At 34.0% G+C, this 17,187-nt stretch overlaps 3 protein-coding genes across 3 annotated transcripts; 1 reads left to right on the forward strand and 2 right to left on the reverse strand.

Annotated features, from left to right (window-relative positions):
• pts (6-pyruvoyltetrahydropterin synthase) lies at positions 1–2,010 on the reverse strand. The gene is made up of 6 exons (XM_052571322.1): positions 1,769–2,010; positions 1,240–1,319; positions 1,105–1,127; positions 934–990; positions 793–863; positions 1–708 (listed from the first exon to the last, which is right to left on the reverse strand). Exons 1-6 carry the CDS (start codon positions 1,831–1,833, stop codon positions 585–587), a joined length of 420 nt encoding a protein of 139 aa, XP_052427282.1. The 5' UTR covers positions 1,834–2,010; the 3' UTR covers positions 1–584.
• Positions 2,011–2,486: 476 nt separating this feature from the next.
• Positions 2,487–4,559, forward strand: rcvrnb (recoverin b). The gene is made up of 3 exons (XM_052571321.1): positions 2,487–3,900; positions 4,105–4,216; positions 4,316–4,559. Exons 1-3 carry the CDS (start codon positions 3,520–3,522, stop codon positions 4,432–4,434), a joined length of 612 nt encoding a protein of 203 aa, XP_052427281.1. The 5' UTR covers positions 2,487–3,519; the 3' UTR covers positions 4,435–4,559.
• Positions 4,227–15,564, reverse strand: LOC127969394 (glucagon-like peptide 2 receptor). The gene is made up of 14 exons (XM_052571315.1): positions 15,371–15,564; positions 13,773–14,132; positions 11,299–11,395; positions 11,096–11,200; positions 10,438–10,559; positions 10,259–10,365; positions 9,670–9,826; positions 9,356–9,515; positions 8,738–8,798; positions 8,271–8,337; positions 6,848–6,936; positions 6,621–6,759; positions 6,341–6,382; positions 4,227–5,823 (listed from the first exon to the last, which is right to left on the reverse strand). The coding sequence occupies exons 2-14, from the start codon at positions 13,845–13,847 to the stop codon at positions 5,488–5,490; spliced, it is 1,557 nt and encodes a 518-aa protein (XP_052427275.1). The 5' UTR covers positions 13,848–14,132; positions 15,371–15,564; the 3' UTR covers positions 4,227–5,487.
• Between the last annotated feature and the right edge of the window lie 1,623 nt (positions 15,565–17,187).

The raw sequence follows: 17,187 nt of genomic DNA on the forward strand, positions 1-17,187 counted from the left end.
TAGATGCTGGTGTACAGTTTAATCTTCAAAACAGAAGCACAGTCAAATATCAAAAACCATAAAACATTCAAATGTATAGCATCTTTTCCTCAGTAACAGAGATTTAAATTTTGATATACAGGTTTTTGGTGGCAAAACTTTATTGGAATGAAATCTGACACACTTGTTGCGCCATCTATTGGAAATGCAATGAACTTTTTTTTTGGAAATTCATTGAGAAAATGAAAGGATATATAAGTAAAATGCACTAAAAGGTATTTAAGTACTAAAATTTTTATATTATATATATATTTTTTTAAACATTCATGTATGAATGTTCAAACATTCTTACTTTGAGGATGAATATGGGTCCATTTAGACGATGGGCATAGAGGAGAAGACTGCTAATTTGAAAAAAGGTTTTGTGTGTGTGTGTGTGTGTAATCTCTGTGTAATAGGATCAATCTCAAAGGCTGGACAGCTGAGCCAAATTCCCAGTGACTTACATAAATCCCATAATGCAGTGAAACACAGCAGGTGTCGCTCTCACCTAATACACTTTCTTGAAATCAATCACTGTGCGCTGCTGTACTGAGAGTCCTACTCTATTCCCCTCTGTAAAACACAATATTTTTGTCCGTTTCATATATTTTGATCTCATACAAGCTGTCAGGAGGGAGAAGCTTCACCATACTCTCCCAAATAAACACGGCCAGGTTTTCTGTGGTGCTGCGTGACACAAATAAACATGAAAATGTCATTAAAAGGAGTGTATTGTGACAGATACTGTATGTGGCAGAAAGAGAGTCATACCTGACAACATCAGCAAAATACGGCACATCCAGATCCAGATTTTTATGGTCAAGAGGTTTCATGATGGCCTCCTAAAAACAAACATAACTTATTAAAAATGTAAGCTTTTTTTTATTTCTTGTTAAGTGTAGGCGACCGTACCTCAATATTGTCCTTCAGATCAGTAAGATTCATCACCATTCCTGTGTTTCTGTCAATCTATCAAAACAAATAACCATTTTATACATGCACGAATATTAACAATTCACAATTCACCAGATCCTTTAGTATTAAAATGTGCATTTATTTTTTCCTAACATAGTTGTAACGTACCTTTCCCCGAACTGTCACTTCAACTAGAAAAATATAAATAACAAAAAACTTGTTTACATGTGTGCATGAATGAAATATATGAGAAATAAGCATCACGAAGGTTAACAATGCATGTGATCATGTATGATAACTCACCTGTGTAGTTATGACCATGACCATTAGGATTGTTGCATTTTCCAAATATTCTTTTGTTCTCCTCGTCACTTAATGATTTGCTAAAATAAATACGTGAACAGACATTAAATACAACCACCACCCCTACTACTTCTACTACTAATAGCTATTATTATTATTTAAATTAATACTTTTGACAATGACTTGAAATAAGCAGCTGTTAACATTTAGTCGTGCTGGTGAAACTACATTTCCCATAATTCCGTCGTGATGACGCAACACGTGTCGGTCTTCCCGCAACAGTTTGCAAGTATTATTCAGAATTCAGATTGATTTTTTGGGCTGATGTGCATGGGTTAATCCAAACCTGTGCTCATATATTGATGTTGAATTGAGAAAGGTTCACTATGCGAAGTTACAATGACAAACACAGCGTTCAGCGGATGTATGCAGAACCCTACTGCGATATCGACACAAAAACAGACACACTTTCGACCACAAAGCAAACCGTGGATTGTTAGTCGTTGTTGATTTGCTCTCAATAACTTACCTGTGTAAGCGATGGCAGGCGCTGAAGCTCTGCACGCGCGTGATGAACCCGATGCGCTCAGACATGATGATGACGATGATAAAGATGAAGATGATCAGGAGCGCGCGTTTATGATGCTTTGCGATCACAGTTGCACTACACTGGCGCTTCTTATTATAATCGTAAAGATTTCATGTTTTTCAGTTCGATTTCAGGTTAATGGAGGCGTGGCTTCATCAACCCGCCCCCATCTGCAGGTCATGCTAATCGATTATAGTATGACATCAGCACTTTCCACGTGCATGACTCTGCTCATGAGCGTCATGTGTCTTCCTAAATTCCTGTGACGAATGTCATGTTTTGTGCATTTTATAATATACAATAATATAATGTAATATTAAGTTAACATTACAGATTATAACATCTAAATGATTAATATAAATACATTTAATTAGTTTATACATTACTTTTATAAAACATATTTAATGTTATTAATATAAAAATAGTTACTAAAAATAATAGTGTGCACACACACCCACACACATTTTAATTGTATATTCATTAGTAATATTGTACCATAATATTATTATTTTTTTTAATTGTAACAACATATAATGTACTTTTCATCTGAATATTATTCACTATATGGTAACTATTTGTTACAAGCTCTTTATCTATAATTTTAATCTTATATTACATTTGCATGTACAACATATGTATGCAAGATACGGACCTTGATAAATGTTCATGTATGTAAACCTTACTTTGAGATTATCTCATTTTTCACAATGATAGGATAACCTTGTACCATATCGATAAAAAAAAAAAAAAATACAAGGGGTAAGAAAATATGCTCTCTTGTTATCAACAACAGAAAGTTCACCAAACTTTACGTCAAAGTTTCCCATACTGCATTTCTTAAGGAACTGCAGAGGGTTTAAATGAAAAGCTAATATTTAAGGAAATGTAATAAAACAAATAAAACAGTTACTGAAAAAAATAATAATAATATGGCAGGTAAACATATACAATGTGACCATAACTAATGTCAGAGAACCATGCACATACAAATCTGATAATGAATTAATAAAAAATATATATATATTTTTTTAATCTCAGGGGTACTTCAAATAAAAACATATAAGGTGAGGATCAATATATTAGAGGATCAAATGGCAAAAAAAGTTGATGAATTAGCATTCTAATGTTTTTGAAAGACAAACGTCTTCCAAAGTAATAAATGATAAAATAACCAACTGAGTGACTATTATAATAATCATGAATGTGTTCATCAGTAGTTGATGCAGTGTTGAAACACTTCGTAAACCTGAAACGATTTAGACAAAAATCTTCTTCGATGGCATGGTGAAGCACCTTTATTTTTAAGAGTGCATTGTGTGCACGCTTAAAAACAAAAAATAGTAAAAGTGGCGTTTCGTAATCTGTACTGTAGATTGATTTTAATCCTACATTACATTTGTATGCACTCACTGCAAAATGGGAACTTTAATTAACACGTATGCAAACATCACCCGGGTAAACTGGTTTTGTAACAGCTACTGCCATATTGTGGTGTAATCCGAATGCATCAAATAAGATCAGGAGGTCTCCTGCTGTTACATAAGCTCATAGTCCTTCAAGACTAACTCCTTGTCTGCCAACTATCAAATCAAAAGACGCTCCAGCTATAATCACTTTGTCCTCTTTAATCCTCAGTTGAGTTTAAATAGCAGACAGTGCCATTATCTTGAACACTGGTCACACTTCGCAAAATGGGCAATGCTAAAAGTGGAGCGCTTTCCAAAGAGCTTCTGGAGGAGCTGAAGATGAACACCAAGTACAGCGAGGAGCAGCTGTATGCATGGTACCAGAAGTTTCTGAACGAGTGTCCGACGGGCCGCATCAGTCGAGAGCAGTTTGAGAGCATCTACGCCAGCTTCTTCCCCGACGCCGATCCCAAGGCTTACGCTCAGCACGTCTTCAGGAGCTTCGACGCCGACAGCGACGGGACGCTGGACTTTAAAGAGTACATTGTGGCTCTGCATCTGACCTCCTCAGGGAAGACCGTGGAGAAGCTGGAGTGGGCCTTCGCTCTGTACGATGTAGACAGGAACGGCACCATCACCAAAAACGAGATGCATGAAATAGTCAAGGTGAAAACTAGCACAGAATGATTACTTGCATACAAACTGTGGTCCATTACTTTCGATTGAAAATTGCTTTTGTGTGTAGGCCCTTAAAACTGGATGTAAATAAGTGGTATAATATATTTGAAAGGAAAATTATGGGAGTAATCCAGATTACATCCAGCACTGATTGTAATGTACTGCCATCAGAATATGTGCTCTTCTCTGCAGTCAATATTCAACATGATCTCCAAAGAAGACCAGAAAAACCTTCCGGATGATGAGAATACTCCTGAAAAACGAACAGATAAAATTTGGGACTTCTTCGGGAAAAAAGAAAACGGTAAGTGAGTTTAAGTGTAAATGTGTGACATAGATCCATCCCCTTTAACAGAATAAGCTTTATTGAGTTTTGAAGAGTGCATTTTCTCTGTATCATCAGGTAAAATAACGGAGGGCGAGTTCATTCAAGGAGTCATGGACAATAAGAACATCCTCCGTCTGATTCAGTTTGACAAACCACAAAAGGTCCAAGAGCGGCTCAAAGAGAAGAAGCAATAATCTTTGTTTGTTTTTGGTTTGCATTTTACTGCGATGTGATTCTCTCTGTTTCATGTGCACTGTAATACTTTTGATTTCTGCTGTCATGTGTTGACCAATATTTCAATACAATATGTGCCATGGAATATACATGTTATAATGCTGCGGTAGAAAACATGAAATGAAATGGACAGTTAAAAGCTACATATCTTGACATTTAGTTACAGTGAAATACAAAGATACAATCAGATCACTGGCAAAAAAAGGGTTCACATTCACAATTATCGCCGACCATGTGCTGTGAAACCACATGCAAATTATGTAAATAATACACAATTTTGCTTCCCACTCATTTGCTCATGAATAAAACGCAATATGGAACAGTCATGCAAACGGTTTCATTTTAGTCTTCTAGTGGTACTAATTATAGTATACAGTGCATGCATAAAAATTAAGATGTTGTTAATTTAATTGCACTGCCTTTGCAATGTTAAAAAGTGGCTCTCAACTGTTGCATTTTGAAAAAAAAAAATGCATTAAAAAATGCAAATCTAAATGCAACAATTTAACAATTTTACTGTATCTAGCATAGTTAGGAAAATAAATATGATAATATTACCACTTTAAGATATTGTTCGATCTATGGCAACATTAATGAATTTCAAGACTTTACTGTTGTCTTTATACATTAGTTTTGGTTCTATATTAATATCCAATGTAAAATCGTAACCAGTTGAAATCCAATGATCAAGATGAAGAAGCAGGTAATGTGTGTTGTATTAGAGCATCATTATTCATGGGCTGTTTTCAGTCACAGTCCTTATATGTTTCCTCTAATCTTGTTGTTTAATAAACTAATGTTTGAATGTTTAATTTGACCAACAAAAGAAATTTGTTGAGAATTTCGAAGCTCAGATTGTGGAGCTCCATCCAAACATCTTGCCTTACTGTGTATACACATACAAAAATCAGGTATCAAAAACATCATTGAAGCCATTTACAGTGGTTAATATATATCTCCTTATTTACATATTTATAGAAAAACCATTGTGAAACTGGGGCCGATGACAGACGTTAAAACTCACTCTCCTCTATGATCTCCTCCATTGTCTCTCCTAAAGTCATTTCCCCATCGCTGCTGGAGAGGCTCTTCCTCGTGTAAAACTCCAGGCCGAAGCTCCGCCCACACTGCAAATCCTCTGCTGATTGGACGGTCACCTGCAGCGGATGTCCCTGTGTGGGGGCGTGGCTTCCCTCCTCATTGGATCCGCTCTGTTCTGTGGTTTGTCTGGGTCTCTTTTGTGAGCACTTCCACAGGTGTTTGGGGTGAATGTCTGCAAAGCAGTTGTGCGCCTCAAAGTGATTGGAGGACATGAACAGCTGCCACCTCTTCTTCAGCTCAGCCTGGACCTGGAGGACGTGTGACCAAAGTTAGGTCTATGGTGAAAGATATTCTCACACTTAACCTTTTTAGTAAGGGAACGAAACTTTGCAAGTGCTTTAAGATCCTCAAAATGCACCATTTTCTTTCTTTTTTTTTTTCAGATTTTATTTTACACACTTTTGGTAGGCTACTAAATTTTGATGATAAACAAGAATATGTACATCTGCTGACGAACAATTGCAACATGAAAAATCGTCAGTGTGTGGAAAAAAACTACTGTAGATATGTGTATGTGGTGCATGTGTATAAATTTCAAATAATTTCAAATTTTTTAATTAATGAAAAAGGTGTAAATGCAGTAACAACATGACACTAACATAATAACATTTAAAATTTAGCATTTTTTTTCTTTTCACTTTAACTCATTATTGAGAAGCTGCTGATGAGATTAATTATAAAATATAAGAACAGAAATGTGAAAATAGTATCAAGATTTTAAATGCATTATGAGGGTTAAAGTTCAAATATCTTCACCAAACGTACCTCTCCATTTGCAAAGCAGTACAGCACTGCAACTAAAAATCCCTGTTGAACAATAAAGCTTACAGTTAAAGGTTCTGGTGAGGCAAAATACAATATAAAAATGATTTTTCTAAGTTGTACATAATATTTACAAAGTTTTAAAGTAAAAAAAAAAATCTTTTTTTTTCAAATTAGTTGCCTTTTTGTAATCACTGGTGAAATTTACGGACAATTTCTGAATTAAACAATATTTTTTTCAACTATCTAGTCAGAAAGTAAAAAACAGCAGTTTTCCAGTCACCTGGAAAGAGCTCAGGAACAGATTGATGAAGTTTCGAGCGTAGCGGATGTTTCCCTCAACTGATTCGTCTATAATTAATGTAAAGACGATTTCATGGACCCCGAGCAGAGGAATCAACACAAGCGTTGCTCTGGCTAAACTGAGAAAAGGAAGCAAACCACATGAAATGAGTCTCGTCACCATCAGTTTTATATGAACAAACATATTTGAGATAAGCAGTGACTAACCTGTATCTGTAGTCAGTGAACTTCACCTGGTCAGCCTTTAACTTAGAACGCAGAAGTCTGATGATTTTCAGAAAAATGCAAAATATGACCTGAAAGACAAGTGAGTGTATGATTACATCAACATTTGATTCACATTTTCTTATACTATAAGTATCTTTTTTCAGCAGGACTGAGTGGTAATTAATTATTGATTTAGTTTATTACTCTATATTTAATCAAAATGCATTTAATTTAATTTAAATTAATGTCAAAAAGTTTATTTGATTTCACATTATGTATATTTATAAACTGACAATCCACCATTTTCGGGGGGGGGGGGGGGGTGTTAATTAAGTTTTTATTTTATAATTTTTAATAGCCTATATTTCATCAATATTTAATTTTACTGAATTCTGATGCAATTTTATCAAACAATTATTTAGTTATTATTATTTTTTAATACTCTAAATTACATCAATTAATTAGTGGTCATCGGATGCCAAATTTACTTGTACATGTTGTTTGAACTGAAATGTGCACACATCCACGATATAATGCAGTGCTTTTTTGAAAAAAAAATATTGATAAATCCAAACTCCTTTCACATATCAAGCCGATTCTCAGATTCCTGCACAGGCCCCTCCCACGATTGTTGATTGACAGTGGAATCAGTCTTTGTTTCTGAAGATGAATGTGTCCCCCGATTTACCTAAATGCGTCTATGTTCGCACAAATCATTCGTGATCCAGCTTTAGCTCCAGAAAATGTGAGTATAAGGTTTTTTTTCTGAATGAATATTTGCAAATCGCCTTTCCTAACAATGTACTAGTTAGCAAGTTTCACAATGAATGCGGCTAAAGTTTACAGTCTCTCAGAGAGCAGCTCAGAAGAGAGGGGCGGGGTTAGCAGAGCTCATTTGCATTTAAAGGAACATGCACTAAAACGGCTTGCTGTGTTTTACACCACCATTGAGAAATTTGAACCAAAGTATGTTATAGACTTTTCATTAAGAACTTAAAGAATCATATCAAACTATGGAAAATGGGCATCCGATGACCGCTTTAAATACACACAATTTATTACAAAATGATTTATATGTGTACATGTATTATGATGATCTGCCTCTGAATAAAGGGATCAAACACATTTTGAATATTTCTTATACAGAATCAGTGGTGATGCAAATGACCCGTTTCGTCTGTTGTAAATGTCATGTTTTCCGGCTCGTTCCCATGAGCTTGTGACCAGCATGAGACGTGAAACACGAGGAACGACTTCAACTACAGTGAAATCAGCATTACAGCATCACAGCAGAACAGATGTAAACCAACTAACCCTGATTTTCTCCTTCCACAGTCTTCACATTAAATATGGCATCAAAAGAAAACAACTACAAAAGAAAAACAAGCCATTTTAAATGAAATTCATAAGGCATTATACTCACAATCACTGATAAAGTTAATGGGCCTCTAATTATCCACCAGATCCAACTGATGTTATTTAACCAACAGCTTTAAAAAAAGGAAACATATTATTATTTATAATGCATTATATATAAATGCTTTATTTGAATTATAGTAACAATTATTTATTAAGAAATATAATGTCATTATATTAAAAAAAAACATTTATGTTTAGTTTTATATACTATACATGACAAGATCACTGGAGTACATTTAACAAGACAATGCAATTTTAATTAAATGTGTATCTAAGTAATTATTTGTGAAATGTAATATTAATTTCTGAATGCAAATAGTTTTAAAGTTAATCCTACTCCATTTTTTTCAGTGAATATCATTACCAAGAACATTTATTCCACCATAAAATATCTCCTCACCCAAATGGTTTTCTGTATTACATACAAAACCGCTGTTTAAAGTGTCACTCAGAAGTAAAACAGGCACATACCTTTTATTTTCATACAAAGTTTTGGCAACAGTCCAGGGAATCACAAACAGTAATGGAGTTCCTGAACGGGTTCATCGGATAAAGTGGGAGAATTAATGAGTCATATTTAAATGTATGACATATGTTTAAAGAAAATAAAAAGGAAAGAGCATTTGTGACCCTGGACCACAAAATCAATCTTAAGTGTCAAATTGTTGAAATCTAGATGTATGCATTATCTGAAAGTTCAATAAATAATCTTTCCATTCATGTAAGGTTTATTAGGATCGTACAATATTCGTCTGAGATACAACTATTTGAAAATCTGGAATCTGACGATGCAAAAAAATCAAAATATTGAGAAAATCACCTTTACAGTTGTCCAAATGAAGTCTTAGCAATGCATATCACTAATCAAAAATTACGTTTTGATATATTTATGGTAGAAGATTTACAAAATATCTTCAGGGAACATGATATCATGATATAATAATATCATATTGATTTTTGGCATAAAAGAAAAATCTATAATTTTGACCCAAAATGTTTTTTTGGCTCTTGCTACAAATATACCCCAGAGACTTAAGACTGGTTTTGTGCTCCAGGGTCACATTTCTATGTAGTAAAATCAAGTCTCACCCCATCCTATAACCATATATTTCTTAAGAAGTCTTTTCCTGGTCAGAACTGCAGTGAACAGCAGCATGTGCAGAAATATCGCCTCCACTAACAGCCAGAAGTAATTACACCCAACAAAATATTCCAGCGACACCTTTGAAGCCTTGCAGACGAATGAAATCTAGAAGGTGAACATTTATATTACTCTATTTATTTAGTTATTTATTTGATAAAATTCAGTAAGTTTTGTAGACTTGCTCAGATGTAACTCCTTGAAATAATTCTGCCAAACTAAAAAAAAAAAAAAACAGACACATAAACAAATGTTTCTGTACCGTAGAATTTGTGTAGCTGCTCCAACCGATCTCATCCCTGGGCATGTTTTTATACACGACTTGTAATATAACCTCTTTGATAATTACTGCTATGGCTCTAAATATGAATGATACAAAGAGATTCATGTGGATGTAGTTCCTCGTACAGTGAAGCTTCCTGAAAACAACAGGTAAAAATCATTTATTTCTTGGTCAGGGACAAATAAAATTAGGATATCAGATATCTGAAGCCAGCTCTGGGCTGGAACAGAATAAATGACCGGACAGGACAGAATGGAATCGATTTGATTAATGAAAACAACGCTTGGAAATGTAAGTACAAAAATAAATCGAATTATGTAAGTACAGTGACAGAGAACATTGGCGAGATGTCAACATAGTGAACAGGATAGAATGTCTACAATCCCAATAATTCAATGGTTTATTGTAATCTGTATGACTAATGGTACAGAATCCAGCGTTAACCAGTGAGATTATGATTAAAGTGTTTTGAGAAATAGTGAAGGATACCATTATTGCAAGCAACTGTATCAGTTACATTTAGAAACTTAAGGGGACCAAACACCAAGCCCTGCAGAACACCGCTCACCTCAGAAGACTCATGATCAGAACAGCCAAGCAAAGAGAGGAAAATGACAGAGAGTATCCTACAATGGACAAGACTCTCAACACAGACTGCCGAAACACTTCTTCTTCCTGTGTATGAAGGATACTGTTGTAAAAATCATTCCGTGATGGAAACCATGCGTGTATTGTAGCAGTATTTACCTTGGACTTGAAAAAAGAATCGTTTTCACATTCTGACTGATTTCTCCATATGGTGCTGGAATTCTCCTCGGTTTTCCAAGTCCCGTTGACCGTGCATTCCTTGTACACGTTTCCAGTAGCACCTGAAAATGACCACCATAAATTTCTGTCTAATTAGAAAATGATACATTATCAGTCAAACAATCATTAGAATTTTTTTTTTTTTTTAATGTTTTTGAATGAAGTCTCTTCTGCTCACCAAGACTGCATTTATTTGGTACAGTAAAAACAGTGAAATATTATTACAATCTATGTAAATAAATTATAAAATGTAGTTTATTTCCATTATCAAAGCAGAATTTTCAGCATCACTACTTCCAGTCTTCAGTGTCTCCTAATATGCTGATTTGGTACTTTAGCTTTGCCATCACAGATCTACTTTCTAAAATATATATTAATACATAAACAGGCATTTTATATGTTAAAAATAATTGTTACAATGTTACTATCTTACTATATCAAATATATGCAGCCTTGGTGAGCAGAAGAGACTGATAATTATTATTTTAGTTTTAGTTCACAAAATAATGCTACAAGATGCAATGACACAACTAACTCTTTAACTCTTTAACTACAGTATAATTAGACAAAAGTGTTGAACTAGAACAGAATAAGTGACCTTCGTTGATCCAAGGTAAATAAGGAGGGCAGGGTACAGACACGATCCCAGGAGATGAATGTGGCCAACACGCAAAAAAATCAAATGCTCCATTGCAGAAAATTCCTATAGGGTGATTTGTACAAGAGATAGTATAATCTGTATGTGTGTGTTTGTGTATAGAAATATATCTATATCTACACATTTCAACTGGTTTCACTCACCAGTTCCAGTAGGAAAAGTGGCTTTCAGGAACCGTGTGCAGTTCTCTTGATATTCACCACGTTTATAGATCAGATCATCCAGCATGGAGCCTGTGACCTTTACAAAACCATAATACATGACATTTACTTGCTGGTAATGTGTGGATTTAGTATTGCACTATAAGTCCTAATGAGATCTTATGTTTTCATTGGGCTGGTGTACAGCAGATGTACCATTAATGGCACCTTTTCATACACAAGATGGCAGTATTTATAAATGTTCTCTATGTTGCTCTCTTAAACATGTCTTTTAGCTTTATCAAGCTTTTAGTCACCAACTGTGCATTTTTAGAAGTTTCTCGTTTGAAACTTGTTTTATTAGGACTTGACTAATCACTGTGTGCTTGCCATTGGAGGTGATATTAAACACATTTTCATCTCTGCTACAATGAACAGATAAATATTTACATTCTTCCTCATTTGGAAAGCCAACTCTTGAATGTCAGTTGCTTGGATGCGTTCTTGTTACTCACTTGGGTTTAATGTTTCTATCCTAAGTAGGACTAGATGTAATAAAACACTGATAAAGATTTTACTATATTTAACACAACTTACTAATATTAAGTAAATCTATATTAAATAATATTTAAAGTGAGTTATGTATTTAAGACACTATTTTTAATAGAAAAACCAGTATGTTTAACAAGAACCTTACTAATATTTATATGAGGAACTGTATTACTACAAGAGCACTTTATGCACATAAAAATGAACACATAATAAACGAGCACCATCCTCCTGAAATGACAGTATATGTACAAATAACAGGATTTGCTGGACAAAACCCTATTTTGAGGTTAAAAGTCAACATCTCACTTCTGTTTCATAATATTCAGCAAAATCTGTTTAATTTGCTATATAAGATTTACTCAGAACTTTCACCGAACTGTTAACAAATCTTAGAAATATCTGCGCAGACAGGGAGGGTTATAACTTCATCAAATGCACTGTAATTCTACTGAGCTCACAAAGATTGCACAAAACTGTATATGCTGACATTTGACACAATTGAGAAAGTGACCAAAATGCACACAGACACTTTTGTATTTTAGAATCTTTTGTGCATTGGTTTAATCATATATATTTATATAAAATTTAATTATATATAATTTAATTTTATGCTTTCTTAATAATTGTATGTTTGAAAAAAAATAAATAAAACTAAATATATATATATATATATATATATATATATATATATATATATTTTTTTTTTTTTTTTTTTTTTTTTTTTTTTAACATACAATTATTAAAAAAGCATAAAATTAAATTTGGCATCAGTTTTAATGATAGTTTACAATAATTTGTACACTTCAAAACTACTAATTTGCAGTTGATAAGTGTGTGAAAAACATATCAGATTCCTCTTTCTGTTAAACTGTTACTAAGAAAGCACCAGGCTATATTTTCACACAGGTTTTAATAGCAACTTGCAAAACTGTCCAGCCTTTACAGGCTCTTTTATAGCTTTTTATAAGTTGGGCTGCATCGTAAATGTTTAATCACATCATAAATGTTTAAGAGACCTTTACACAAATCACACTCAGATGATCATATCTGGAGCATATTTTGCAATGTTTCTCCAACATTGCCGAACTCTCTCTGTGCTAATCTCCAGAGATTCATGTCTGTCTGCTTGACTTTCAGGGTATGTGGATTTATATGAGAGCTTAAACAACAACATATGGGCAGAGATATGCCTAGGTATCTGTTTATAATAATATCAAGATATAGCATTTGATGTATGATACAAATTCGGTGCCCAAAAAGTGATTTAGTTTTATTAATTACAAAGAAACGGCAAGTAACAAATTGAATTAAGCATGTAATAATTTTTACATTGAATTAAGCAAGTAAAAAAAACTTTTAAAATGCATTTCGAAAATGTCTGCAGAATTTATAATGTTGCAATAATTTACAACTTTGAAAAACGAAGGATACTTTTAAGCAAATTATTACGCCAGAAAACATTTGTAAAGGATGCACTCTGAAACCATTGTCACTCAAAGAATGTTTCTTCATTTTAAAAATATTTACAAATAATTTTGAATTACATTTTGAAGTGGAAGTAAAATGCAACTGAATGCATAGATTGTATAATCTTCAAATAATTTGTATTTTCTTCTTTTTTTATTCTTTTAACTATCATAATAACTTAAGAAACCTCTTATTTTATTTAAAAAAATATTCTTTTTTTTTAAGTTTCTACCATTTTAACCAACAAACTACACACACAAAAAAAGTTGTTGTAGGATTTACTTAGAAACCATTTTCGCTCAGAAATTGTTAGTATATTTCACCAATAATTACAAAGAAAATATCCTCAACTGAACTAAAGACTAAAACAGTATTTTCTTGTAAAACAAGTGTATTGACTGCAGTTTGCAAAGCTAAAAAGCATCAAATGAAACTTTTTCTGGATGTCATTGACTCACCTGACCGCCGTAGAGAAGCACAATAAGAATCCAGAGCTGAACTCTGAGCGCAGCTCTTCTCTCCGCGAGCAGCATGAACACGGCTCGAAATTCACCTGTCCATGAACAGAGCTCCAGCTCGTCACACCGTGTCCCTCAGACCACTGCAGATCCTCTCAATCATAGCGTTTCCTGTCCTCACACTGGATTTCCTGTTGGTCTTTTGACGCGGCTGCTCTGGTCTGGATGAGAGCGGGAGCCTCTTCTGTTGTCTAATCTCCGAATGAGAGCGTCTGCGCTGCTTCACTCAGTCCTGCTTCACTTCTGGCCCTTCCCAACCAATCAAGATAAGGAGAGACCAGAACTTCACTGCTACGGCTTCTGAAACACAGAGCAAACACAACACAGCTTTTAAAGAGAACAGAATCTGAGCATTTTCATCAACAGTTTCATATGTGTTATTAGATCATCAAAACTGTAGAAATATGGGAGAGAAAGAAATACTGGTCACAGAGCCAGCTCTAATGTTATGCAGCCTGCAAAATATAAAAAGGCTTTGTAACTATAATTAGAATAAATAAAAAACGAAAAAAGTACCACGTTCCACATAAAACAGAGCATGAAAACTAAGTCATCTTTTTTCACCCTATCATTTTCACATTATTTCTAATAATAATAATAATAATACTAAAGAAATAAAAACATCAGAAACTGTGCAAGAAATTGTGCAAGTGATATAGTTAAATATTTTTGGTTTAATTTTAACCCTGTTACTAAAAATTTAGGACATTTTAAACCTTATATAAATAGCATAGTTAAAACAACTGCAGAAATATTCCAGAAACATTAAAAAGGTTTCAAAACTTGAACTTATTAGGTTCATGTTTTGGGATCAATGTTGTCTTGAAGCTGCTGATATTAAAGAAAAATATTAGTTTAATCATTTTCTCTTACAATAACTTGGGAAACAGGGTTGAATTTTTGAGCTTGTGGACTGCAGTCGACACTAAATTTGTCAAAATGTTAATAAAATGCATGAATAGGACATCAAGCCATACCACATTTGTGGAAAGTACCAATCATAAATTTGCTTACATTTCAATAAATCACTGTTATGAGCAGGCCATCATCTAAAAGCCTCTGGGTTGGTCTTCGAACTAAACTCACCTTATTACGTGCCAGCCATTTGTCAAATAAAACTAATAAATAACACCAGACGCCTCTGCTCTTATTGTGCTAATAGAAATGCTAATAGAAATTAACTTCACTAGACCTTCAGCAGCATGCAAGCACTTCACTCATTAAGATAATTACCTGCCATAATGTACAATTATCCACTTTTAACACAATCTACTATTAGGGATAGGAATTTAACGTTCTTCATTCAGGAAGTCAATTACGATGCATTATCAAAATGAAAGTGAAATTACTTTAATGCATTAATGCAACATCCATCATCAGACAAACTTCCACATTTGCATATGCTTTTTTCACTTTAATGACATGCATATTATGCATATATTAAAATAACAACATGTTCCACTGCTATGAAGATCTTACTAATGCAATTCAATCCAATGGAGAAATAATTCAAGATAGAATAAAGACGTAATACTTACATGTAAGAGCTCATCTAAAGTATAGAGAAGACTACTGAGAATTTAAGGGAACATCTTAAGCATCTTCTATTAAGATATGCAAATGATGATCCCTGTGAATTTGTCATTTTGACACCCACTAGCTTAATGAACTCTATGCTTATGAAGTAAATCGTTTGATTCTGAATTCCTGTGATAAAGAGTCCATATGAAAGTGAATCATGACTGTGTCCGGTCAGCTTTCCTGCGTTTGATGCTACGTGTCTCGCAGATGTAAACAAAATGGGCAACGAACTTGAGCAGTCTGACAGTCTGAAGCTGAAGTGTGTTCTCATGATCTCTCTCGCAGGGTCAAGATGAGCGACAGATATACAAAACAGAACAGAGGAAAAACAAATGTGCAGAAACATCGAACTAACTCTTCCATCACTGACGGCCGTGCTTAACATCAAGAGCTTCAAAAATAGCCAAATCAGTACTGCTATACGATGAAAGATATACACTACTGGTCAAACGCTTCGAATAAGGATTTTTTTCAGTATTTTTTATTTTTAAGGAAGTCTGTTCTGCTAACTGAGGCTGTCTTTATGTGATCAAAAATACAGTTATCAATAAAGTTTAAAAAGCACAGTAGCTTAATGGAAAATAAATCACTATAAATCACTATTTCATCAATACTTTTACTTACACTTAGCACTAGACATAAACCCAGGGGTCGCTGGTAAAGAGAGTGGAACAACGTATAACAGCATAACTCATAAATCTCTCGTGTTGGATTTCAAATGACCTTGAGAGCAATTTCTCCTGTTTTCTTCCAGGCTTTTTTATTTCCCATCAGGGCATGACCAGGGCGACTATGCACATAGTGCTTGTGTGTTGACTTCAGGCACACGCCGCATGCTCATCTCCTACACATCACAGTGATAAATGAGTGCATTAGCACGAGGTGTGTGACTGTATGTAAACACTGAGCAGCGAGCATGCTAACAACCACACCAACATGCTAACATTTGAACTTCACAAAGCCTACAATTAAATATCACTAATGAATCACCCTACTATCATGACATAAAATTAAATAAGTTTACTTAACTTATTTGAACATTTCACACAACAGCTTTCATGTAAAAAAAAAAACCATTAGCTTAATGAGGCTAACGCTAACTGATTTGCAAAAAGTCTGCAACAACAGGAGTTTTCTTCAGTAGTCTTTTAAAACCAACGTTTCAAAGCTTGGTTACGCCAGTTTCACAATGCACATTGACTTCGGGACTCATAAACATAAATTCAAGAAAAGTTCTGCCATTGCCAAAGACTAATCGAAAAAAGCACAAAAAAAAAATTCATGAAAGTATTTCATAATATAGGCTTTTATAAAGTAAAATAAAATACTGGAGTGAACTACTCACTCATTGTTTGAAAGAGACAGCGACAGACACAAAAACAGCACTTTCTATTCAGTAAATCTGACTGAATCTAGTGATTTAAACTGCTTATAACTGCATTTTGGTGTTTGGCATTGGCTGACTCTTGAAAATCATGTTATTATAGATGGATTCTATTAGAGAAAAAATAGATGTGGTAATCAAGTCCATTCACTTTCTACAGCCTCAGCTCTGTCGCATTTCACATTTTACTGATATAATGAACATGATAAATACAATATAGGCTTGAAAACTTGAGAAACATTTAGGATTTCCTATATTTTTTTGCATAAATATCACCCAGGATTTTTGCAAAAGTCCTTAAAGTAGACAAAGAGAATCCAATCAAACAAAAATATTTTCTTTGTCGCACATTTATTCAGGATAGCGTTCCTATATTACATATCTGTGAGT

The sequence above is a fragment of the Carassius gibelio genome, chromosome B12, assembly GCF_023724105.1.
Source record: "Carassius gibelio isolate Cgi1373 ecotype wild population from Czech Republic chromosome B12, carGib1.2-hapl.c, whole genome shotgun sequence".
Classification (NCBI taxonomy): Eukaryota; Metazoa; Chordata; class Actinopteri; order Cypriniformes; family Cyprinidae; genus Carassius; species Carassius gibelio.

Bases quoted from the DNA above. Each gene is read 5' to 3' on its own strand.
- LOC127969394 (XM_052571315.1), bottom strand. From the start codon at position 13,847: ATGCTGCTCGCGGAGAGAAGAGCTGCGCTCAGAGTTCAGCTCTGGATT. The intron at 11,396-13,772 runs GTGAGTCAATGA...GGTTTTGTAAAG, and splicing joins TGCTTCTCTACGGCGGTCAG to GTCACAGGCTCCATGCTGGA. The intron at 10,560-11,095 runs GTCACTTATTCT...GGTCATTTTCAG, and splicing joins TTTACCTTGGATCAACGAAG to GTGCTACTGGAAACGTGTAC.
- pts (XM_052571322.1), bottom strand. From the start codon at position 1,833: ATGTCTGAGCGCATCGGGTTCATCACGCGCGTGCAGAGCTTCAGCGCC. The intron at 1,320-1,768 runs GTAAGTTATTGA...TATTTATTTTAG, and splicing joins GCCTGCCATCGCTTACACAG to CAAATCATTAAGTGACGAGG. The intron at 1,128-1,239 runs GTGAGTTATCAT...ATATTTTTCTAG, and splicing joins TCATGGTCATAACTACACAG to TTGAAGTGACAGTTCGGGGA.
- rcvrnb (XM_052571321.1), top strand. From the start codon at position 3,520: ATGGGCAATGCTAAAAGTGGAGCGCTTTCCAAAGAGCTTCTGGAGGAG. The intron at 3,901-4,104 runs GTGAAAACTAGC...TCTTCTCTGCAG, and splicing joins AGATGCATGAAATAGTCAAG to TCAATATTCAACATGATCTC. The intron at 4,217-4,315 runs GTAAGTGAGTTT...CTGTATCATCAG, and splicing joins CTTCGGGAAAAAAGAAAACG to GTAAAATAACGGAGGGCGAG.